This window comes from Mustela lutreola, chromosome X, assembly GCF_030435805.1.
Source record: "Mustela lutreola isolate mMusLut2 chromosome X, mMusLut2.pri, whole genome shotgun sequence".
Classification (NCBI taxonomy): Eukaryota; Metazoa; Chordata; class Mammalia; order Carnivora; family Mustelidae; genus Mustela; species Mustela lutreola.
Window position 1 is genome coordinate 76,183,497 of NC_081308.1, and position 26,313 is coordinate 76,209,809.

A 26,313-nucleotide genomic window follows, 5' to 3' on the forward strand; every position below is an offset into this window, starting at 1 on the left:
AAATAAAAAGCAATGTCAGTGCCTATCAAGATAGAAATCAGTAGTTGTAATTTTCTTAACACAGGTGCAAAACAATGGGACCTATTAATAGCTGAACTTTTCACAACACTATTCATGATTATTTATGAGTTAGTATAAAATTTGACTATTTTATTAATTCTGATTACTGCTTTGGCTAATGAAGTGAAGGTCACTTCTAAAATAAATCTTCATTACATTTCACAGAAAGTAATTGCCTTCAACTAGATGTTTTCTTTAATTAAATACTAATGTAACAAGAAAGGAAACAGACTTCAGGGTCACCATGTCTGTTACTATTAAGAGAAATGCACTGTGTGGATGTAATGTTCTCAAGACAAATCCAACAAAACAAAGTGTCTCTTCATCTAATCTCTGTATTTTCAAAATGAAAGAACTATTTTATATATATTTAGAGTAATTTTGAAATTACAAGACTAAAAACTAAACCATATTAATGCCTTAGAAATTGAAAACAAAGAATCTTTGAAAATACTCTCCAAATTCATGAATGTAAGGCAACATTTTCATTTATAAAACCATGAATGTGGGATTCTATACATGAAAAACTGATGGGGGGGGCGGGTTTCTGTCTTAACCAAAATTTTTCCTAAAGGTGTCAAGAGACCTTCTCTGCTTCTTAAGATAAATACTAGGCAAAGGTCCAGACAGCTTTGGAGGGAGATCACAGGAAAACTGAAAAACGTTCATTTTGATATATTAGTCTCATTTAATCTATTTTTATACACAAAACATTCTGTGTCCTAGATTTAACATTTCATTTTATTTTTTATGAAGTGCTCTAGACCTTCAGCTGAGATCCTATTATCAAAGCTGTTGAATCATACAAGTATATTAAACAAATAAGAAAATTAAAGATGATACGTATTTTCCCACAGAAGTAAAATAATAGTCCTCAAACAGGAAATCATATCTCAAAACCTAGAAAGCTTGAATGTGAGAAATTACTGGGGCATAACAATGCTGTAAAGAAGCAGGTGGCAATGATTTGTATGCTTACCAATGGCCTCAAATGATACATTGTCACAAACCCCTTTCTGATTAACTTGCTCACTCTGTCCTGGTCATATTAAACTTTCTCAGACCTCTGTCACAGTTCCTGCTGCCTAGAAAGCTCTTCCCTCAAATCTCCAAAAGCTTATGCCTTACCATATTTTGGTGTCACTATACTCAAATACCACCCTCCTAAATGGCCTTCCCTGACCACCATGACATCTAAAGTGACACTTCCCTACAGCCTATAGTCACTTCCTGCCATACTACCATATCTTCTTTTCTTCACAAAACATATTACTCTCTTAAATTTTATCTTTCTACTCTGTCCAACACTCTTCAACAACCCCTCCCAACCAGAGATCTTCTCTGTTTCTCTGTATGCCTGGCACCTACAAAAGAGCGTGTAAAATATTTTCTGTATCTCTCTCTCTCTCTCTCTATATATATATACACACACACATATGTACATATATATGTATATACATGTATATATATATATAACATTTAATGTATCATAATTTATGTGTGTATATGAATATATCACTATATATAATTTATGTATGAATATTATTTATATTCAATAATTTATATGAAATATATATTTATGTATATTAAATATATTTTATATTTATATATAAATATATAAATTTTAAAAAGATTTTATTCATTTATTTGACAGAGAGAGATCACAAGTAGGCAGAGAGGCAGGCAGAGAGGGGGAAGCAAGCTCCCTGCTGAGCAGAGAGCCCCATGTGGGGCCTGATCCCAGGACCCTGAGACCATGACCTGAGCTGAAGCAGAGGCTTAACCCACTGAGCCACCCAAGCACCCCTAAATATATTTAAATTTTTTAATACTATTTTATTTATTTGAAAGAGAGTGAGACCATGAGAGAAAGAGAGATCATGAGCAGGGGGAAGTGCAGAGGGAGAAGGAGACTCCCTGTAGAGCAGGGAGCCCAATGTGGTACTTGATCCCAGAACACTGGGATCATGACCTGAGCCAAAAGCAGTTGCTTAACCAAATGAGCCACCCAGGTGCCCTCTCTCTGTATTTTTTTTTTTTTTTTTCATGCATCCATTTTATTTTTTATTTTTTATAAACATATATTTTTTATATACATATATTTTTATCCCCAGGTCTGTGAATCACCAGGTTTACACACTTCACAGCACTCACCAAATCACATACCCTCCCCAATGTCCATAATCCCACCCCCTTCTCCCCAACCCCCTCCCCCCGGCAACCCTCAGTTTGTTTTGTGAGATTAAGAGTCACTTATGGTTTGTCTCCCTCCCAATACCATCTAGTTTCATTTACTCCTCTCCTATCCCCTTAACCCCCCATGTTGCATCTCCACTTCCTCATATAGGGAGATCATATGATAGTTGTCTTTCTCCGATTGACTTACTTAGGGTTGCTGGGGGGAGAGGGGTTGGGAGAAGGGGGGTGGGGTTATGGACATTGGGGAGGGTATGTGCTATGGTGAGTGCTGTGAAGTGCGTAAACCTGGCGATTCACAGACCTGTACCCCTGGGGCTAATAATACATTATATGTTAATAAAATAAAAAATTATTTAAAAAATCATTCAGAATTGGTCAGGACAATTTTATTAGTATATTTCTGTGGCTAAGACCATCTCCATAGGAATGATTAACAATAGAAACGTTTAGTCTGTTCAACGGACTGAACATCAATAAACATCAGTGTGTTTATTGGAGCCTTAAAAACACCAGTTCCAAAGTTTATATTCTAAAGAGAATTATTTTCTCTCCAGTAACTATTCAGAAATAAACCAGTATTTCTTTTTTTGTGTAAGTTTTGACATTGTTAGATGTCTAATACGGAACAGAAACTGTAGGGCGCTTGGGTGACTCAGTGGGTTAAGCCTCTGCCTTCGGCTCGGGTCATGATCTGGGGTCCTGGGATCGAGTCCTGCATCGGACTCTCTGCTTGGCGGGGATCCTGCTTCCTCCTCTCTCTCTCTGCCTACTTGTGATCTCTCTCTGTCACATAAATAAATAAAATCTTAAAAAAAAAAACCCAGAAACTGTATGTAGATAAGTAGAACAGTTTCATATGGGCAGAGTATTTAAGTTAAAATGTAGAAACAGATAAGCAAGTTCTTCTGATGCATACTTGATGTATCTGTAAGAGCCCATTTCAAGCACTAAAATATTCATATCCTAGAAAGACACTCTATAGTGGTTTTTATTTCTTCTTTATGAGTATAATGAAAATTAATGCTTGTTTTCATCTGTATTTGCTTGTTGAAAGAAATACATCTAAGCTCAAAAAAGAAGGGACAAATAAGAAAGCTAATTCCAGAGAGGGGAATAGGTATACTGCACTAGATTTCAGACAGTGGCAGCTCTAATATTGGTCCATCAACCTCTGCAAGAATACTACAGGCTAACAGTAAAGTTCTGATTTCAAAATCACTAAAGTCAGAAGTTTGGCTCTCAATTTATTAGGCATTTGGAACCACTCCACTATACCAAAGAATGTGAATTCATATATGCCCAAGAAAATTAACAGAGTTTGGAAATTATTTCACTTTATATAACAAAGACCCATGCTGTGCTTATTTGTGCCAGGTACTGTTCTGAGAGCTTAGCAAATACGTCCCTAAAACTCATAACAACCCTAAGAAGTAGACACTATTGTAACTCCCTTTTTTTATAAGGCAGGAAACTGATAAAAGAGGATTTAACCACTAGGTAAGTGGCAGAGCCAGGATTCAAACAGAAAGTCTGGTTTAAGAGCCTCTACTCTTTAACAACTACATGGTACTACCTCTCAGTATACATTAAAACATAAAATTAGGATTAAGATTATTGTTCATTCAATAAATGTGTATTATTCAAAAGCCTATTTCAGAGTTAATTCCTTTTTTTTAATAAAGTTCAAACTTTTTTTTAACGATTTTTTATTTAATTATTTGACAGGCAGAGATCACAAGTAGACAGGCAGGCAGAAAGAGAGGAAGCAGCAGGCTCTCTGCTAAGCAGAGAGCCCGAAGCGAAATGGGGCTGGATCCCAGGACCCTGAGACCATGACCTGAGCCGAAGGCAGAGGCTGTAACCCACTGAGCCACCCAGGTGCCCCAATTCCTTCTATTTTTAAATGTACCTGAAGAATATGGGTCTATGCATATAGGACCATGACTATATAGATTCAAGAATGAATATTTTCAAATTATAATATAGTCAAAAGAAAGAGAGCCACACTGTGAATCCCTTTTTTTTAAAACTCCAGATGGGGGAGGGGAGAGAAGGAGAGAGGGAAACAAATCATATCTTAACAAAAGAGAACAAACTGAGGGTTGATGAAGGGAGGTGGCTGGGGAATGGGCTAGATGATGGACCTCTTTAATAACGGGCACTTGTAGTGATGAGTACTGGGTATTATGTAAGTGATGAATCACTGAATTGTACTCGTGAAACGAATATTGCACTGCATTTAACTAAAATTTAAATAAAAACTAGGGGTGCCTGGGTGGCTCAGTGGGTTAAAGCCTCTGCTTTGAGCTCTGGTCGTGGTCTCGGGCTCTTGGGATCCAGCCTGGCATAGGGCTCCTCTGCTCAGCAGGGAGCCTGCTTCCCTTCCTCTCTCTCTCTGCCTGTGATCTGTCAAATAAATAAATAAAATGTTTTTAAAAATAAATAAATAAATAAAAACTAAAAAAAAAAAACCACACAAAAAAACCTCTAGATGGGAAAGCAAAAAGTTGAAAGATATGGTTATTTACAAATACATGTGCATCTGTATGAAATAATGTAGGGATACCAGTGTAAGTGTAAATTATAAATGACAGGTTTATGACTTCCAAGTGTGCATGAATTAAAGACTGCAGGAGTCATTTACAAACAGCTGAAATTAGTTTGGTTTCTTGAGTAGGCTACATGCACTTTCCTGTTTATACTATTCATTTGTTTAGCAAACTGTTTAGAGTACAAAATAAAAACATTCAAATTATTATGAATCTTGACTTGGTGAGATTAAAATCAGTGAAGTTTTACCACACATAAATGGCATTTTTTGGACAAAACTTTTATTCTATTTCATTATATTGGGTGAGAATCTACTTGCCTAATTTGGGGAGGTAGGAAAGAAAGAGGAGAGAGGTTGAGGCATCAAAGGATAGAGAAGTAAGGAAGAGGAATGGCTAAAAGCTGCATTAATTATTTCAGCTCCAACAAAGAGTTCTTTTTCACAAATCATTTCTCTAGTACATGAAAAAACAATGGTTTCTGTCCTGCAATATTTAATTTCTTTCCTGCAATATTTAATTTCTTTCAAAGGTAAGTTATAATCCAAGTTTTTTTTTAAATATTTTATTTATTTGACAGAGAGAGAGATCACAAGTAGGCAGAGAGGCAGGCAGGGGGGGGGGAGTAGGTTCCCTGCTGAGCAGAGAGCCCGATGTGGGGCTTGATCCCAGGAACCTGAGATCATGACCTGAGCCGAAGGCAGAGGCTTAACACACTGAGCCACCCGGTGCCCCCCGATTTTTTAAATGAGTAATTTATTAAGCACCTACTGTATGCCAGCCAAATTTCCAAGCAGTTCTATCAAAGCATTTAAATACATATGAGTAAAATATATCAAATTCAATAGTAAGGGGAAAAAAACATGGCATACCCATTTTGTAAAAGGCTATGTAGTAGAAACTACAGGAGACATGGAGGACTACATTTTATAAAGCAAATATACCTATCAGTGGACATACTATAAGGTATTTAATTATAAAACTAAATTCTAAATACCAGATCTTGCTTGTGTAAAGTGAATGAAGAGTCTGCATGTTTCAGTAATTACAAAAATGAATTCCAAATACCAAGACTATGAAGTCATACAACTTTTATGTTGTAATACTCTACTTGGCGTTGGACAATCTTCAATCCACTTTCCCTAACATCATTAGAATTGAGTCTCACAGTAGGCCCAGGGCAGGAGTTAGGACTAGATTTAATCACCATCTCCATTATACAGGTGAAACAACAGAGGCTCTGAGAATTTAAATGACATGTTCAAGTTCACGCAAATAAAACATGATAGAGCTAGAACTGGAATCTAATTCTGAGACTAGTATTTTTGTAACATATGGGAAACCTTGTAACTTTCAAGGAATTATACAAAAACAGTTTTTTGAGCATTCCCTACCAAAGTAGAAAGCAAATTGATGAAAAAGTTGGAAATGAACAGCTTCATTAAAATTCTATGCAATCACGCTAAATGGATCACTTTGGAACAAAAACAACTTAAACGGGAAGAGCAGAGAACACATGGAAATCCAGCTATCTAACATAGACTTATACTTGCCAACAAGTAAAGCCTTAGAACTTTGTAATTTGGCTGCCTTCAGGATTATTTTTTAAATTGGCTTGAAAATAGACCCACTTCACATACTATTTGTATTACACTTGCACAAAAATACATTAGTTCCAAAGAGATAGTTCAAGAATTGCTTTGAATGATCCTTAAAAAGTTAGTCTATGTAATAACACAGTGTTACCTTTCAATTTAATCACACTAAAATCTCAGCTCCAAACACTGGACTTAAATTCAATTATCATTCTTGCCCTATATGAAGTCAGCCACCTTTGACTCTACTATAAGTTATTAGAATTATTTTAAGATCTGGAGTAGTATGTATTATGTAACTGGGGGAGAAAATAATTGGGTGGGTTTTTGTATCTATGTGTGAGGATAATCTAGTATCTGAAGTTCTACCATTGAAGGAGGCTATTACTAAAATAAAAACTCAAACTACGTAATTTGGGGAGCCAATATAATTCTAATATATTCCTGAGAGTCACCATATATGCTCCATTTATATATATACACACATATACACACATATTGGTGTGTGTAATATAGAAATATATATATAAAACATACATATATGTGAATATATATGCATATGTGTATATATATGTTTTAGTACGACATTATTCCCAAATTAAAAGTATTTTCCTGTCACAACCTGAGGAATAATGCAGGCAAGAACACAAAAACATTCCATTGCTTTATTAATGACAATGCTCAATGATCTGTGAATAACCTGGGAAAAAAATGAAGATTATTGAGTTACTTTAACAATCTATCCATCCATCACCAGAGAACAGGTTTCAAAATGATAGATTATCTCACCACCCTGCTGTTTATTCCACACAATACTCTCTCCTCAAGGGAAAAACAAATGATCATAAAAACATAATCATGCTTATCCTCTACAGCTTATGTATCATTTCTATGCCAATATTATTAACTAGAGGGCTGTCCTTAAAACTGTATGCAAAAGATTCAGAAAATGAGGTATGTTGCTCATTTTTCAACCTCCAGGATTCTACAATTTATAAAAATTCTATTCAAACAACAACCCTCCAACTTTGGGGAGACAACTTTTTGGTTAACCTATTCAACATTGCTCTTCAAATTTAATAAAGGCAGTTCTCAATTGAGAGACTGCATCTCAGTGGCTCTTAACCTTCTTGAGAGGTGACAGACTCCCGTGATACAATGATAAAACTATGACCCCCCCTTCCTAGAAAAATGCAGCCATGCATATCACACACAAACAATTTAGCATACAACTTCAGAGTATTCTGATTGATTCCAGGTATTGGATGCCAAGTTAAGGACTCTGAATTTGAAGAACTCCTCTTGCTATACCCAGCCTTCCAAAGCTATTTTTAAGCTGTCAGATACATGTTGCTAAAAGGATGGCTGTAAGTTTGCTTATGCTATAACTGAAGATGGCCAAATAAAAAAAAAAATTCTACATATAAAGTTATATATCTTATATAACAAAAACATAATTTTAATTTTAGCATAGTAATATGAATAGGCAGATATCTGAATGAACTATGTCTACATCCATATACCAGAGAATTACTCAGCCATCAAAATATTTTTAAGTATGCATGTATATACACATTTATAGATGCCTGTATAAGCATGGAAAAGATGGGAAGATATGCAACCGAACAACGTTAATGCAAGTGGTGGAATTTGAGGGTAGGGAACAGGACTTGCATTTCTTTATAAAAGTGTGTTTGTTTCCTATTTTTTTTTTCAGTATTTTTATTTTTTCTTTAACTACTAAGGTTATATGTTACCCAAGAATTTGCTTTATAATGGCTACTTAGTATCTTCTATATGTCAAGAACTTTGTTAAATTATAAGAATAAATTATTTCACTGATTCAAATGTCAAGATCTTTTAAATATTCTGGTCCTTAAAGAATTTTTACATAGCTCCAGATTTTTAAAAAAATGAGTAGTAAGATTGTAAGAAAGAATTGCAAGAATATTTTATTCTCCCTGCCTTTCAACATTTTGGCTAGAGTTGACTATACCAATTCAATATATACTGAGCTGGACTAACCCCTTATTTCTGAAACAGGGATTAGTTTGCCCTTAGGGGATATCTGTCAATGTTTGGAGACATTTTTGTCTGTCACAAGTGGGTAGGTGCGTGAAGGTAGTGACATCTAGTGTATAGAGGCTAGGGATACTGCTCAACATCCTATTATGTAGAGGTCAGCCCATACCCCCAAACGGCAAAGAATCATCCTGCCAAAAATGTCAAGTATCCTAGCAAAATGAGATTGAGAAATTCTGGCCTAAACCAAAAGCCTCAAAACAATTATGTATCTCACATAATCGGGCCATACTGAATGATGGATGGGACTATACCACTCACTGCTGATACTTGGCTCAGAGTAGGATCCAATCTTCTTGCTATTTTCTGGAAATGGACAGGTTAACTGAGCAGTCTGAGATTCCTGTAACTCCATCAAAGTATCATTTTGTGTGCCCTGATTAAATTAATTTCAGGTCATATCTCTTTAGACTCTTTCTGGTCATTTCTGAGTACTAATGTCATTCATACCTACATTACACACTCTGGAACCTGATGAAATACATTTTTTTAATTTTGTAATTGGTCCATAAGTTTGTATTTTCTTTCCTCAACTAAAGTAAACACTCTTGACATTAACATCAAAGTCTACATATTATTCTTTTTCATTTACATCTACTATATCTAGGAAAGTACTAGGCAGGGAATGGATGCTTTAAAAAATAGCAGTGCACGCAAATGTTTACAGCAGCAATGTCCACAATAGCCAAACTATGGAAAGAACCTAGATCTAGATGTCCATCAACAGATGAATGGATAACGAAAATGTGATACACACACACACACACACACACACACACACACACACACACACACACGGAATACTACACAGCTACCAAAAAACCCCGAAATCCTGCCATTTGCAATGACATGGATGGAGCTAGAGGGTATTATGCTGAGCGAAATAAGTCAATCAGAGAAAGACAATTATCAAATGAGCTCTCTGATATGAGGAATTTGAGAGGAAGGGCGGGGGGGGTCATTGGGGGTAGGGAAAAAATGAAACAGGATGGGATTGGGAGGGAGACAATCACAAAACAACCTGAGGGTTGCTGGGGAGGGGGTGTGTGGAGAGGGTGGATGGCTATGGACATTGGGGAGGGTATGTGCAATGGTGAATGCTGTGAAGTGTGTAAGCCTGATGATTCACAGACGTGTACCCCTGGGGCAAATAATACATTATATGTTGATAAAAAAAATAGCTGTTGAATTAAATGGGAAGAAATGAAAATAATCAAATTTACAACAAATGACATAGATGCTTATTCACAACTTTTCTGTCACTCTAAATCTTTCTTCTTCTTCTTTATCAGAACTGGGCCCAGAGAGAAATTACCCTGGTTTACTTACTCTTTAGCTGTGTTCCCTAGACAACCAGCAACACTTGGAAACTTAATAGGAATGCAAATGTTCAGGCCTCACATCAGATCTAAAAGTCAGAAACTCTAGGAATAGGGCCCAGTAATGGTGTTAAATTTTGACACAGGTAAAGTTTTGAAAACTGCTCTACCACTTCTTTGACATCCAATTTTTTTGCAGTAATTCATAAATACCTATTATTCATTAATTTATCCATCAAATACTTAATGATTAATGTATACCAGGCAGTGCATAAGGCAATCTTGTAATATCTTCTAATATCAGGGTTTTTAAAAATATTATTATATTTAGTAGATAAAAGACTACTGAACTGATTAAACAGGGTCAGAAAACCTGCCACCTATTTTGTAAATAAAGCTTCTGGAACACAGCCATGTCCATCCTTTTACATATTGTTTATGACTGCAAATAGTTTCAATGGAGACCACATGTCTTACAAAGCCAAAACTATTTACTATCTGACCCTTTACAGGAAAAAATATTTGTTGACCTACTATATTAGAATGCCAAATCGGGCTCACTCCCTATTTCAGCCTCATACTTACCCTGATGGTATTCTACAACAGCAGCAGCAGCAGCAGTAATAATTATAATAGTTATACTAAGAGTAATAGTAAAAACAGCTAACACTTATGTAGTACACCAAGGCAATCAATGTTTTAACCACTTTCTAGATATTCATTCAATTTCACCCTTATAACCTATGAGGTAGATGCTATTATCATCCCCATGAAAAATAAGGAAATTGGATCACAGAGAGATTAAGTACCTGGCCCCAAGAATACACAGCAATAAATGGCAGAACCAGGATTTTACCCCATTGGTCTGGCTCTAAAATGTACCCTCTTGTTCATTATACTATACTTAACTACTTCTACTTCACAACACTAGAGCATAAATATCTGCTTCTATCTATCCCAACAGATGCCTGTAAATTACAGCTCCAACAGTAACATTTTCCAAGTTTTCCCATCCCTCTCTTGTATTTATACCTCAGGAGCAACTCTACTATAAACTCTTTAGGACTTCTTCTTTTCATAAGCTCCTAAGGAATTATTATCTGAGTAAGAAATAATGTTTTCTTTTATTGAAAATTTATAATAGTTTTCACTCCCTGTTTTTAGATCATGGATGAATATAAAAATCTGATAACACTTTGAATTCCTTTCATAAAGACCCACATAGAACATTTTGTATATAAATTCCAAGGACCCATAAACCTTAGATTAAGAACCTTTGGCATAGCATATCTCACTGCAGCTTTACTCAGCTGCAGTGTTGCAAAACAATAGTGTGTAGTGATCCACAATGAATATATTTCTTACTTAACCATAAGTTTTATGCATTCAATATTCATTTAATTAATGTTTCTGTTGAATTCACTTTGGCAATTTTTAAACATTTAATTTCAAATATTTAAGGCTCAATTCAATAATCAAGCTTTACACATACAATTTGGACTAGTCAAATCTACCAATTAGATACAGGTCGTTTCCACACGTTTTTTAGGTGTATCATGGAGTTCTACCTATGACACTGAGGTAGGGGGCGAGGAACCAATGGGGTTGGGAACATCAAACACAGGAAAGGTAACTAGCCTCCAAAACATATAAAATCTAACTGCTACTAGGCTCCCCTACATTAGCGTTTATCAAATGCAAACATACAAATTATATGGGTGAAGGGGAAATTTATTTGCTCGTGATGTTTTTCCTTTTACCTTTATCTATTAGGTAAAATGGGGGAAGTTGAAAGAATTTCTTTATTCATCTAAACTGGTATTTCCTACTGGGCACAGAATTGGAAGACATTTCTAAAGATTTTTTTTTTTTTTTTTTTTTTTTGGACAGGCAGAGATTACAAGTAGGCAGAGAGGCAGGCAGAGAGAGAGAGAGGAAGAAGCAGGCTCTCCGCCGAGCAGAGAGCCCGATGCGGGGCTCGATCCCAGGACCCTGAGATCATGACCTGAGCCGAAGGCAGCGGCTTAACCCACTGAGCCACCCAGGCGCCCCTGGAAGACATTTCTAAGAATACTAGAAGAATGACCCTTAGTCTCACCTGCCTTTTTTGGGGAAGTCACTATGTATTGACAGTAAGAAAAGAAAGCATAGCAAATTACAAATTGTTAAAAGCTGATAAATACCATAAATGTGTTTTTTAACTCCCCTAAATAACATTTTCATTAATTATCTCCTTTTAATTTTTTCAGAAAACATTTAAAAATTGTGGGGCACCTGGGTGGCTCTCAACTTGATTTCAGTTCAGGTCATGATTTCATAGTCATGGGATTGAGTCCCAAGTTGGGTTCTATGCTCAATGTGGAGTCTGCTTGTCCCTCTCTCTCTGCTCTTCCCTGTTTGTTCTCTCTCTTTCTCAAAGAAAGAAATAAAATCTTTTTTAAAAACTGTATGAGATTATTTAAGAGGTAAGTCATGAAGAAAGCATACCAGGAAATCTGGTTTCTAGCCTCAGCCAGTTTTTATCTTCCCTCATTTATAAAACTGGAGCAGTCAAAACAGAATGAAAGCATTCTTTCAATTCTAATTTTTTTTTATATTACTACCAGATTAGTAGGGAGAATTTTACAAGAAAAGAAATTAAAGAGAATGCTACTAAAGGGAAATAATAATGTACTCTTAAAGTATCTAGATCTATAATCTAACCCATACTTATGTGGGTAGAAGGGCAAGAATACTGTGCGCTGACTTTAAAGTCATCTCAATTTTGCTATGACTTCACATGCAGCTGAATACATAAACTCATAAAATTTTCCATTGGTAGAGTCTTTGGCGAATTTTAACATTTCTCTTGGTTTTCCAACTGGTTCAGCCAGGATAACAAATGTCTCTTAGATTTCTCAAAATTCCCTGAATAAAAAGTGTTGGTCATTAGAGAATAAAATAGGCAGGTTACTTTGGTGTGAGAGATGTCTTCTAAGGAGTTCTCCACATATAACAATAAAGCAGAGGAGAAAGATAAAACAATATAAAATACCTTCCAATTTATATTAAAAAACAAATTCCATGATTATAAGAAAATCAGAGGAGCATCTATATGGCCCCTTATAGGCATTATTCTTCAAGCTATTACTGAATGAATGTATCAAGCGGGAGATTCCCTTTCCTGTCTTTCCATGGTGTTCCTATAATCTTAAACTTACATATATTTTGGACTTTTGGTGTTCTCTCATTCTCTCTTTAAAAGCTGTAAGTTAGAGATCAACTCGTGTTCCAAAATTTCCTGAGGCAGATCTCCCATTTGTTCAATTTTCAACAGTCAATATTCAGAAAAATGTCACTTGAGTACAAACACCTAGTAAAAAGTATTTGGTGGTGATTTCTACATGTGTGTGCACACACAATATATTATATGTTAAAAGTAAAAAAAAAAAAAAAAAACCACAGCCTTTATGCTTTAATAATCCTACTAAAGGAAAAAAGGACAGAAAATCTAGGCTACTCAAGAATAGAAGACTGAATTACCCAGTAAATTATCAGCCGAATACACTGTTTTTATAAAAATCAAGTAACAGTCCCTGGGCTGTCTAAATCTACTAATAAAAATGTGTGAAGTTTGATACTATATGTGGAAAACCCAAATCTAATCAAGGAGGAAAAGAATCTGTACTCAGAAAACTACCAAGTACTCATGAAAGAAACTGAGGAAGACACAAAGAATGGAAAAATGTTCCATGCTCATGGATTGGAAGAACAAATATTGTGAAAATGTCTATGCTACCTAAAGCAACCTACATATTTAATGTGATTCTTATCAAAATACCATCCATTTTTTCAAAGAAATGGAACAAATGATCCTAAAATTTACATGGAACCAGAAAAGACCTCGAATAGACAAAGGAATATTGAAAAAGAAAGCCAAAGTTGGTGGCATCACAATTCCAGACTTTCAAGCTCTATTACAAAGCTGTCATCATCAAGACAGTATGGTACTGGCACAAAACCAGACACATAGATCAATGGAACAGAATAGAGAGCTCAGAAATAGACCCTCAACTCTATGGTCAACTCATCTTCGACAAAGCAGGAAAGAATGTCCAATGGAAAAAAGACAGCCTCTTCAACAAATGGTGTTGGGAAAACTGGACAGCCACATGCAGAAAAATGAAATTGGACCATTTCCTTACACCACACATGAAAATAGACTCAAAATGGATGAAGGACCTCAATGTGAGGAAGGAATCCATCAAAATCCTTGAGGAGAACACAGGCACCAACCTCTTCCACCTCAGGCGCAGCAACTTCTTCCTAGGAACATCGCCAAAGGCAAGGGAAGTAAGGGCAAAAAGGAACTATTGGGGGAGGGGGAGTTCGGGAAAGGGTGGTGGGGTTATGGATATTGAGGGGGGTTTGTGCTGTGTTGAGTGCTGTGAACTGTGTAAACCTGGCGGTTCACAGACATGTACTCCTGGGGCTAAAAATACATTATATGTTTATAAAAAATAAAAATAAAAATTATAAAAGTGTGAAGTTTGTTTGATCCCACTGGTACTGTTCCATTTCACAGGTTATAACACATTATGTGAAACCTAGTCTGAACTAGAAAGTAGGCTACTATGGTACCAACCACACAGATAACAGAAATAAGTTAGTCAGGGCTTAAAAAGGACTTCTGTTTGGAAGATATATTGTGAGAGTCTAAAAACCTATATACTGCATATATATCCTATCCAGTGTGCCAGAAAAAATATTAACCAACTAATATATGGTAGGGAAAAGTCTAGGTTTGCTAGACTACAAAAATATATAGGTTTCAATTTTTTCAACTTTTCTTCCAAAACAGTCTAACTTATGTCATATTAATGGGTAGGAAATAGTACAATAAGTAAGCTTCATATATTTTATTAAAAAAAAAAAAAAACTACCAGGGTACCTGGGTGGTTCAGTTGGCTAAGTGTCTGACTCTTAGAGTCCAGCTCAGGTCATGATCTCAAGGTCCTGGATGCAGCCCAGCTTCGTGCTGCCCAGTGAGTGGGGAGTCTGCTTATCTCTCTCCCCTTCTGACCCTCTTCTGCTTGCTCACTTGATCTCTCTCTTAAATAAATAATCCTTTAAAAAAATATACCTATTTAAATGGACAAAAACCTCAAAGGGCGTTTACTCATGAAAGTTATCTATAGTAGTTAAAATGTAATACTGTTTATGCAGAATTCATTTAGAATACAAGGATATGACTTACAAATGTCTTTGAATCCTCACATAAATATGCATGCATGCCATTTATAACAGCAGCCTTGATGAGTACCCACTTTAACTGGCTGAGAAATGCTTAGGCTTATAATAAAACAGAATACAGAATGGTGGTTAGAAATCACAGAACTGGTGACACCTAATTCTGATAACCTGGTGATAGAAAGTGAAGGCTATGATGTATAGATGGTAGTAGTGTTACGACTTTAGGAGAGAAACAAAACAACATTTATATGAAATTATAAACTAGGATGCAGAGAATCAAATGTAAAGTTAAGTTACTATCCCTAGGCTAATTTATTTTTATTTTAATTCACATACTTATGTATATGTAGAAGTGTATATATATTTTATACACCTTACAGAATTCATATTTACTTTAATTATCAAAGAATAACCCAAAAGTTTAATATACTACTTCAAAAATAATGGAAAAATGCTTTGTTTTTAATCAACTATCTATACGCATATACATTTAATTATAGAATTCCCTGAAAGTGTCGGTTCAAATTGCAGAGAGTGAGGTATAATTTTTATAATAAACATTAAATCTGTATCATACACAAAATTCTGAGATACACTTTGCAGAGGAAAAAAAGATATAAAAGGCTGATAAAAACTCAGGCTTAAAGAGGGTACGGGGCACCTGGGAGGCTAGTCAGTTGAACTTCTGACTCTTGATTTTGGATCAGGTCCTAATCGCAGGGCTGTGAGATCAATCCCTGGCTCTGGACTTGACCTGGAATGCTTCTCTCCCCATCTCCCACTCCAGTGACCCCTCCACCTACTCATGCGCACGTGAGCATGCACACATGTGAGCAGGTGTGCAAGCGTGTGGTCTCGCTCTCACACTCTCTCTAAAATAAATAAATCATCTTAAAAAAAAAGAGAGAGTACAATCATTTCCAGGGAAAATGTCTTTTTTATCTAGGATCCAAGACATATAAGGTCTCATTTTGAAATTCCTTATCAGTATAGGACAAACAAAACTTTTTAGTGACTTTTCCCTTAAAAACAACAAACACCAATTAGTATTTACAAGATATAAATATGATCTGAATTAGGAAAGGAAATAGAGAAATTTAGTGGAAAAATAGGAATGAGGTTAAAAACTCCCTTTTCTGAAATCTTACCATTTGTGACAACATGGATGGAAGTAGAGGGTATTATACTTAACGAAATAAGTCAATCAGAGAAAGACAATTATCATATGATCTCCCTGATATGAGGAAGCTGAGAGGCAACATGGAGGACTTGGGGGAGAAATTGACAAATCAAACATCATAATGGGATATTTCAAAAATACTGTATTATTGGGGCACCTGGGTGGCTCAGTAGGTTAAAGCCTCTGATCCCAGGGTCCTGGGATCAAGCCCCACATGGGGAGCCTGCTTCCTCCTCTCTCTCACTGCCTGCCTCTCTGCCTGCTTGTGATCTCTGTCAAATAAATAAATAAAATCCTTTTTTAAAAAAAGAATTACCTTTAAAAATACTTTATTATTGGTAGATGAAAGGGGAAAAAAAGCTCAATAAATTTGCAAATCACAAAAAAACTTGCAAATTACAACCCAAAGTCTACCTTATTAGGCTCCAAGACCAATAATTAGAGAACCCTGTTCCCAAGAACACATTCTTCTTGAACACAAATGGAAAAATTACAAAAATTCATGCTATAATAAGTCATAAAATAACATTCAAAGTATTAATACCACAAAAACGTATTTTCCACAGCAGCAATGTCCACAACAGCCATACTGTGGAAGGAGCTGAGATGTCCTTAAACAGATGAATGGATAAAGAATATGTGGTATGTATATACAATGGAGAATATGTGTATGTCTATACAATGGAGTATTACTCAGCCATTAGAAAGGATGAATATCTACCACTTACAATGACATGGATGGAAGTGGAGAGTATCATGTTATTCAGAGATAGACAATTATCATATGGTTTCACTAATATGTGGGATATAAGAAAGAGGGCAGAGAACAATAGGGGAAAGGAGGGAAAACTGAATGGGAAGAATTCAGAGGGAGACAATCCATGAGAGACTCTTGACTTGGGGAAACAAACTGAGGACTGTGGATAGGGAGGAGGATGGGGAGATGGAGTAACTGGGTGATGGACATTAAAGGAGGGCATGTGATGTGATAAGCACTGGGTGTTACATGCAACTAATAAATCACGGAATATATATCAAAAACTAATGATATACACTATGTTGGCTAATTGAATTTAAATTTTAAAAAAGCTTATTTTTCAAACATAACTTAATTTTTTCTAATAAAATTAGATTGTAAGACCAGAAGAATGAACCAAATCAGCTATTTTAAAACCTCTCCTAATGGGGTGCCTGGGTGGCTCACTCAGTTAAGCACCTGTTTTCAGTTCAGGCATGATCCCAGACTCCCAGAATCGAGCCCCACATCGGGCTCCCTGCTCAGCCAAGATTCTGCTTTTCACTCTCCTGCTCCCCATGCTTGTGCTCTGTCAAATAAATAAATAAATCTTTAAAATAAAATATAAAATAAAATAAAATAGAATAAAACCTCTCATAGCAATTCATGGGTCAATGAAAAAATCAAAATGAAAACTAAAATATTTAGACTGGGGCACCTGGGTGGCTCAGTGGGTTAAAGCCTCTACCTTCAGCTCAGGTCATGGTTCCATTGTCCTGGGATCGAGCCCCCCATCGAGCTCCCTGCTCAGCAGGCTGAGCAGGGAGCCTGCTTCCTCCTCTCTCTCTCTCTCTGCCTGCCTCTCTGCCTACTTGTAATCTGTCTGTCAAACAAATAAATTAAAAAATTTTAATAAATAAATAAATAAAATAAAATCTTAAAAAAAAGATATGTAGGAGAAAAAGACAATGAAAATAATACATAACTGTGAAGAGTCAAAACAGGAGTTGGTACTTTATCATCTTAAATGCTTATATTAGAAAATTTTTTAAAAAGATATATATTTAACATTGGGTTTCATCCTAAGAATTGGCAAGGACAGAAAAGGGGAGGGATGAGTGGAACAAAACCCAAAGAAAGCAAAACAGGGATAATAAAGAATGGAAATGAACGAACTAAGAACAAAAGGTATAATAGAAAGAATCAAAAAGTCACAAAGTTGATTCTTTGAAAACATACTAGAGAGGCTGTGAAACTTGCTCAAGGCTACATGGCCAACGAATGGAGAAGCCAGGACTTAAATCTAGGTAGTCTGTCTCCATAGTCCAGATTTTTCACTACTCTGCTCCACTGCCTTAAAAGTGCTACATATAAAAAGAAAGGATTTTTATGTTTGACCACATTAATCTTAATGACCTCATGTATCATGGATACCATAAAGCAAGATATATACAACACATAAAATTAAGAAAAGATCTGTATTCAGAATAAAAACTCTTATAAATCAATAAGGAAAATACAATAACCCAATAGAAAAATGGGAAAAACATAGAAACATGCATTTCACCAAAAAGAAAACATGAATATCCAATAACCATATGAGAAGATGCTCCACCACATAAGTAATCTACAAAATACAAAATAAAAGTTTAATGCGAGGATATTTCATGTGAGTTGGATTGAAAAAAAACTTAAAAATCTACTAACAAACATTGGCAGAGATGTAGACCTATGGAAATTCTTATCTACTGATAAACTGGTTTAATGCTCTGGAGAAAAATTTGGGTACTATCTTGTATGAACATTCATATGCCCCATGACTTGGAAATTCTACTCCTAGATATATATCCTAGAGAAATTCTTGAACATGTATAACCTGAAACATACACAAGGATGTTAATAGCAGAAAAACAAACAAAAACAAAAACAAAAAAAATCCTGGAAACACCTTGTGTCTACCAAAAGAAAAATGGAAACATTATGGTGTATTCACAGTGGAATACTACATAGCAATGAAAATAACTATAATTATGCAAAACAAGGACAATGCTTTGAAACATAATATTGAGTGAAATAAGGAATTTACTGTAGGGTTTTATTTTATGAAGTTCACACACAGGCCAAACTGAATATATCATTTAGATAGGTAGGTAGGCAAATATAGAGATTTATAAAAGAAGAGAACAACAAAGTATGCTTGCATATACAAAAGCTTGAATAAATCTCATTTTTGTCTTTTTAATTTTCATCTATTATTTAAGTATTACCTTATGAAGAAACAAGAGAACCAATGTCAATCTTACCTGCAGAAACACTGAGGAAGCTCTCCTTGGCCATATAAAGGAAATAAAAATGGAGTGTTGCCATAACGTCCAAGACAGTGAAGAAAGTTTTTGGTAGCTTTGAGACCCTCTATGGTATTGCTGGCTTTCTCTGATGTCATTGCAATTGAATGCAGGACAAAGTACTGGAGGCTGGGGGTTAATTTCTGTGTTTTTAAATACTCGGAAAATGTAATCTCCTCATAGGCTATGTAAAGATAAAAATTTAGCAATTAAAATCAGAACCAAACTTCATTTTAAAAACACTGCACAAAATACATCAAGCCTGTTCAAGACACTTTGCAAGGGACCAAGGTGGTATAATACTACATTTTGAACAGTGACCACAGATGTTAAGGGAAAAAAAGAACTAGAAACAATTTTACTATCTTAATTGAACTAAAGGCACAATTTCCAAGCTTTAAATGATGAATCTTTATTTAGTATTTTACAGACTTAAAAGAAAAAACTAGAAAAACATTAAATAATCATTAACCATCACAATAGGTTTACATAAGTGGTAATATTTACTTTATCTTTAAATTTCCAAATAATGTCAATAATTTTTTTAAAGATTTTATTTATTTATTTGACACAGAGAGAGAGAGCATAAGTAGGCAGAGAGGCAGGCGAAAGAGATGGGGAAGCAGGCTCCCTGCTCAGCAGAGAGTCCGACGCGGGCTCGATCCCAGGACCCTGAGACCATGACCTGAGCTGAAGGCAGAGGCTTAACCCACTGAGCCACCCAGGTGCCCCAATAATGTCAATAATTACAATTTGAAATATTAAATACATATGACAAACGGCAATTTTTTGGTGAAAACAGTGATAGAGCGATACTTAATTTTTTTGGAAATGTATATTTCTTACTAAAACTAAGAACAATAAACTATGACTAAAAAGTAATGAAGTTAATTTCTGTGTGGCTAATGGAACCAGTTACTGCTTTATATCACACCTCAAAACAAGGGACCTAGAAACTACTAATTTAAAGATGAGGGGAAAAAATGTAACTAGACTGTTAGTGGTAGGAAATACAATTCTGTTACAAAAGAAAAAAAGTAAAGATTATAAAAATTTACTGAGGTAACATAAGTTTACACCACTGTGAAGAATGATTTGGCAGTATCTTATGGACATGAAGCTTTAAGAGTAAGAGCTTGACTTCTAATATTCCATCAAGTAAAAAAAAAAAATACTGCTATATTTCTCATTGTAACTTTATAAGTGAAACATCAATAGAATATTCTGATTTTGGATAATGTTTCCAGCCCAATGCACTAAAAAGTATAAAGCTCTGATACTGAGATATTCAATTTTCAACAGACTCTGAAGTAACCGCATGATTTGGGTCAAAGCCAAGACTAAACTCTAATACAGTGGTTCACACTCCTCATACTATCTAGACTCTTTTTTTTAATCAGTCAAAATGAGTTAGTCAATATACCAAGCAAAAGTAATCCTGGAAAAATGAAAAAATACACAGATTTTTTTCACTGCTGAAAAAATTAACATAACAATGAAAAGAGACTTTCATCTATGAAGAATTAGTTGACAGCAGTATTTAATTAATACGAATAAAAACTAAACACCCAGCATAGCACTTCCACAATGATGAAAACATTCTATACGTGTACTGTAGCCATAGTAGCTAATAACCACATGTGGCTCCTAAGCACTTCAAATATGGCTAGTCCAACTGAGGAACTTAATTTTAAATTTTATTTAATTTTAATTAATTTTAATTTAAATAATACATGTTGTTCATGGCTAACCTACTGGATAATGCAGAGTAAGAAATGTACTTTAACAAAGACATGAGTGGCTTACGTCAGAGCAAGCATATTAAAATAAGAAAGTTCAAATAATTAGAGAACACAATTTAATGGAAAACAATACCTTTATATTGATCAGGATGTTTTTCATACTCCATACAAAATGTAAGAAACTTCATTAGCATTCGTTTTTCTACCATAGTAAGTTGTTTGCTATTAAAGACATCTGCTCTAGAACAAGGAACCTGAAAAACATTATTGTAAGTTAAGAAACTGCCTCCTAGTGATACAAGTATTCCAAATCACATTTTTTCCCCTTTAACTATAACAAGATCAATATTTCCATTCTAGCCATCTGTGTTACCTTCCATCAGTTCTAATGGCATCTCTGTTGGGTTCAAAGCTAATTAACTTGTGAGCTCTTTTACTTAATTCTGCCAAGTTGCTCTTTATGCCATTAAAAGGCCAATGGCATGTCACCCCTAACCGGATACAAATGACAGCTCCAATCTAGCAATACTGACTAATATTAGCCATTTCTCAACATCAACATCAGGCTTCAGAATAACTCATGAAATTATTGACAGTAGAAATTTTAATTGAGTAATCTCTTAACTTTATTTTTCCCATACGGGATTGGAATTCACTGCTTTGCCAGGAAAATAACAATCCTATTTGCTTATCCTTCCAAAACAAATCATAATAACTTAAGTTCATACTCTGTCGCAAAACTTGAGTAGCAAAGTACCTGTTCCACTCTTCCTTCCCGAAATGCAAGAATCCTGGTAATATTTTTGAACTCTGCATATCGACTTACATTAGATTTGATTAAAAGATCAATTAGCAATCCTCGAGAATACAGCAGCTGTACAAAGAAAATATTTTACAAGATGAAGTAAAAGGTAAAATTGTGGAAAAATTGATAAATGCTAAATAAAGACATAATTCCATTATATTTTTAAATATCTGTAAAAAGCATTACACATATTAATATTGCAGTACATTTTTATTACAGGTTTACAACTGATTATCTGAAATTCAAAACCCAAAAAACTCTGGAATCCATAGTTTTTCCATAAATAGTTTGACAACAAAATGACCCAAACTATTATAAGGCTCTTCTATCTTTGCCCTGCTTACTGTGAATATTCGTACATCTGACTGCAGAAATATTAATAGGTTTAATTAATTAGTTTAATTAGTTTAATTAGTTAAAGACTGCTAAGAATGTTGCCTCATATATAGCATACCAGCACATGTAGTGTTTTACTTCCCAAAATAATTTTTTAAATCTAAATAACAGAACACACCAGGCCCAAGGTTTTGAATAAGAGACTATAGCCTTATATAAGGGCAGGTGGTTATTAAGAAGACACCAGCTCGCTGGACTTCCTCACCAAACAAAAAAGAAAAAAAAGTGGTTATGTATTTCCACCACAAGAGTTGAATTTTAAGGTCCCTCTATAATCCTAGCAGTCTAGATTTATATGAGATATATCTTTCTCAAGAAGTGAGGATAATAGTTATTGCCAGCATGCACAATAGGAATTGATTTAATCTTTCACATCTCTCATAACCAATATTAGACAAAAACAACTTCAACAGTATTATCTTGCCTGTTCTAAATTTAACCACATGGTTAAGTGCAACACATTCGGCAAGGTCCCATACTGATATACTTTTAAGTGTCTGACTCAATAAATGTTAAAAATGTAAATGTTACATTTCTAATAGGGGAGGAAAAAAAAAAAACAATCAGCTTTAATACAAAGAGAAAGGGAATTTCAAAAATCAATCCAAACTGTTAGTCCGAGCATCCAAGAGGTCAGTAAGGACTCTGAAAATCAGTATTAGTTAAATGAATTTTTATAAAGCCCAACAATGTGCAAAACAAAACTGGCATTGCTATTTTTGGGGGGGGGGGCTAATCCAATTACCCTGACTAAATACAGCATGTTATTTCATTATCTTCAGCCTAATACCCTACACAACTGATACAGCCCATGATCTGAAGAATAAATTGCCAAATATTCTGTAATTATAATAAAAAATAGATTATTCAAATACCTAATTTGTTTAAAAACAATACTTGAAATTCAATGATCCCTCAGTAGTCACAATAATTTCACAAATATTAATACAAACATAAAATGTATTTTCATTTAATAAGATCTAGTAAAGCTTAAGATTTAATGCCAGCTTAAAAATAATGCATTTAAGAGAACACATTTCAATTAAAACTTTTGTCTGAAGCTTAGTAATAACAAGTATAATATTTAAACCTAAGCCGCTTTTTCACCACTCTCTAAGTGATCTAACAGAAATTTCAGTGATGAGAAGCTAAAGAATACCAAGTATCCTTCAACAAAAAAATGGATAAAGTTGTATACTATATATACACAACAGAATTACTTGGTCATAAAAGAGAATGAAATCTTGCCATTTGCAACAACATGGTTGGACTCAGAGGGTGAAATACTAAGTGAAATACATCAGAGAAAGACAATCACCACTTGGTTTCACTCACATATAGAATCTGAACAGAAAACATTTAAACAAAGAAACAAAAAAACAGACTCTTAACTACAGAGAACAAACTGGGTGGTTGCCAGAGAGATGGGTAGGTGTGGTTGGATGAAACATATAAAGGGAATTAAGAGTTACAAACTTACAGTTATACATGGAGAATAAAAGCACAGCACAGGATACATAGTCAATAATATTATAACAATGTTACATGGTGACAGATGGTGAGTAAGCATGGTGAGCAATGAGTAAATGTACAGAAGTGTCTAATCAATATACTGTAAAACTGAAATTAATACAATATTGTATGTTAATTATACTTAAGTAAAAATAAATAAGAATACTTCATTTTGATTAAAATATTGAGAATTAGATTTAATAATTAATGTATCATCTTTGCTTCACATGGCCATGTTGGTTCCATAATAATTAAGGGTATGGACTTCTAAGAAAAGAGTTTTAATTCTATAAACTTTGACCTTGATTTTCTCTATTACTCTAAGAAGTATATCATACTATAATACTATATATACTATATAAATATGATAAGTATTTTATTTAACTAACCTATAATAATACTATACTCACTATATAAAAATGCTAAGTATTTTAACTAACCAACCCTGAGTAGTACAAGACTACTTGGGGTGTGGGAGGCGGGGAGGGAAAAAAATGAAACAAGATGGGACCAGGAGAGGGAGACAAACCATAAGAGACTCTTAATCTCAGGAAACAAACTGAGGGTTGTGGAGGAGTGGGGGTGGCTAGGTGATGGACACTGGGGAGGGTATGTATGTACTATGGTGAGTGCTGCGAATTGTGTAAGACTGATGATTCACAGACCTGTACTCCTGTAGCAGATAATACATTATATGTTAGTAAAAAATTCTGAAAAGAAGAAATAGGAAAAAATGCCTATATTTATGTGGATGTGTTCTATAAAGCACCACAGTAATGTGTCAATTTTACCATAATGACTTTGAGATGGAATGTATGTAGAAATGTCAAGTAGTTTGGAGACATCAAACTGAATTTTAGGAAAAAGGTAGGGCTTGAAATAGATATTTGGCAATCATCCTAAATGTAGATGCAATAACTGAAATTAGGACCGACTTTCCAAGGAGTAACTGCCCCAATATCGTGGAATGTACTGCTTTCCACACCACAGGTACTCAGTAAATATTCGCTAAATGACTAACATTAAAAAATGATAATAAATCTCTTATATTGATATGGCTCTACATTCTTTAGCTATTGCTGCTTTTACAGGATGAATTTATTATTGATTATTTTTAAATATGTAAAACCATGAAAACTATTATGCAGGACAAAGTACAACTGTTTTGACTGCCCTAGACACATCTTTTTTTTTTTTTTAATTTACCCTAAAAGAACCACTATTGTGATCCAGTGAAAATACCCAGAAATCTTAAGTCTCCTCAAACATCTTAGCATCTGGGGCACCTGGGTGGCTCAGTGGGCTAAAGCCTCTGCCTTTAGCTCAGGTCATGATCCCAGGGTCCTGGGATGGAGCCCCACATCTGGCTCTCTGCTCAGCAGGGAGCCTGCTTCCCCGTCCCTCTCTCTCTGCCTGCTTCTCTGCCTACTTGTGATCTCTGTCAAATAAATAAATAAAATATTTTTTAAAAAAGATGGATAAAAAAAATCTTAGCATCTAATTAAACTATCTCTCCTCCACTATAATCAGCATTCACTTTCTTTTATACAAGTGAATAATTTCCTACATTAATCCCAAAAATTGATACAGCACCATCTTCTATCATTTTCCTTTGCAATATTTATACTGTATTTCAGCTATCATAAGGGATAGAAACTATTATAAACTAGTGTTGATTCTTAACCAACATTTGTATCATCTTTTAAGTTAGACATTCCAAATTCCTAGTACCTAATTAAAAATGAAAATTCCAGAACAAAGTCCATTTGTCACTTGAAATCGTTTTTTTTGTTGTTGTTGTTTTATTTTTTGGTTTTGTAAAACTTATTTTCTGTTCAAGAGAACAGGAAGACCATTAGTAAACTATGATTAAACTTCACCCAGAAATCAATAGCTAAGGTAACATTAACATGGAAAAAATGCTACATTTCAAAGCACGACAGGGGCACAGTGGCTGGAGAAGGTCGAACAGATGGTGCAGAAATAATAAATAGGACCAAAGTAGCACACAACTCAGAGGAGGACAGAATTAGACACAGAGGGAGCTATGTGATAGAAAGAAACAAAGGGTAGTAAAATTTACTCACATTTTTAGGCATCAGGTTCAAAGAGAGCAGCAGTATGAGTGTATGGGATTGTATCAGCAAAATGTGAGGAATATGCAATTACTCTCTCTACTCTGTAACTGGGAACTTCAAGAGAGCACTTAAATTGAAAAGCCTAGTTTTGAGGCAAGTCTATGTTATTCACCATGCTTTCCTACTTCTTTTTAATTTCTTATTGTTTGCCCTCAATTTATGGGATTTGATCTGTTTCTTTCTACTTTCTCCCAGCCCTATTTCTAACCTTTTTTTTTTAAAGATTTCCATTTATCTACTTGAGAGAGAGAAAAAAGAGAAAGTGTGCACACACAGGAGCAGAGGGGAGGGGCAGAAAGAGAAGCAGACTCTCCAGTGAGCAGGGAGCCCGATGTGGGGTTCAGTCCAAGGGCTCTGGGATCAAGACCTAAGCTGAAGGCAGACAATCAACTGAGTCATCCAGGTGCTCCCTGTATCTAACCA

At 35.0% G+C, this 26,313-nt stretch overlaps 1 protein-coding gene across 2 annotated transcripts in view; it reads right to left on the minus strand.

The window, feature by feature from the left end:
* Positions 1–26,313, minus strand: part of CHM (CHM Rab escort protein) — a 229,309-nt gene that overhangs the window by 123,759 nt on the left and 79,237 nt on the right. For both annotated transcript variants that reach the window (XM_059157117.1, XM_059157118.1), the window contains 3 exons: positions 21,797–21,913; positions 21,173–21,293; positions 19,256–19,481 (listed from right to left, as the gene is read on the minus strand). In XM_059157117.1, coding sequence (XP_059013100.1) covers positions 19,256–19,481; positions 21,173–21,293; positions 21,797–21,913 — 464 coding nt within the window. The remainder of the gene's footprint in view (positions 1–19,255; positions 19,482–21,172; positions 21,294–21,796; positions 21,914–26,313) is intronic.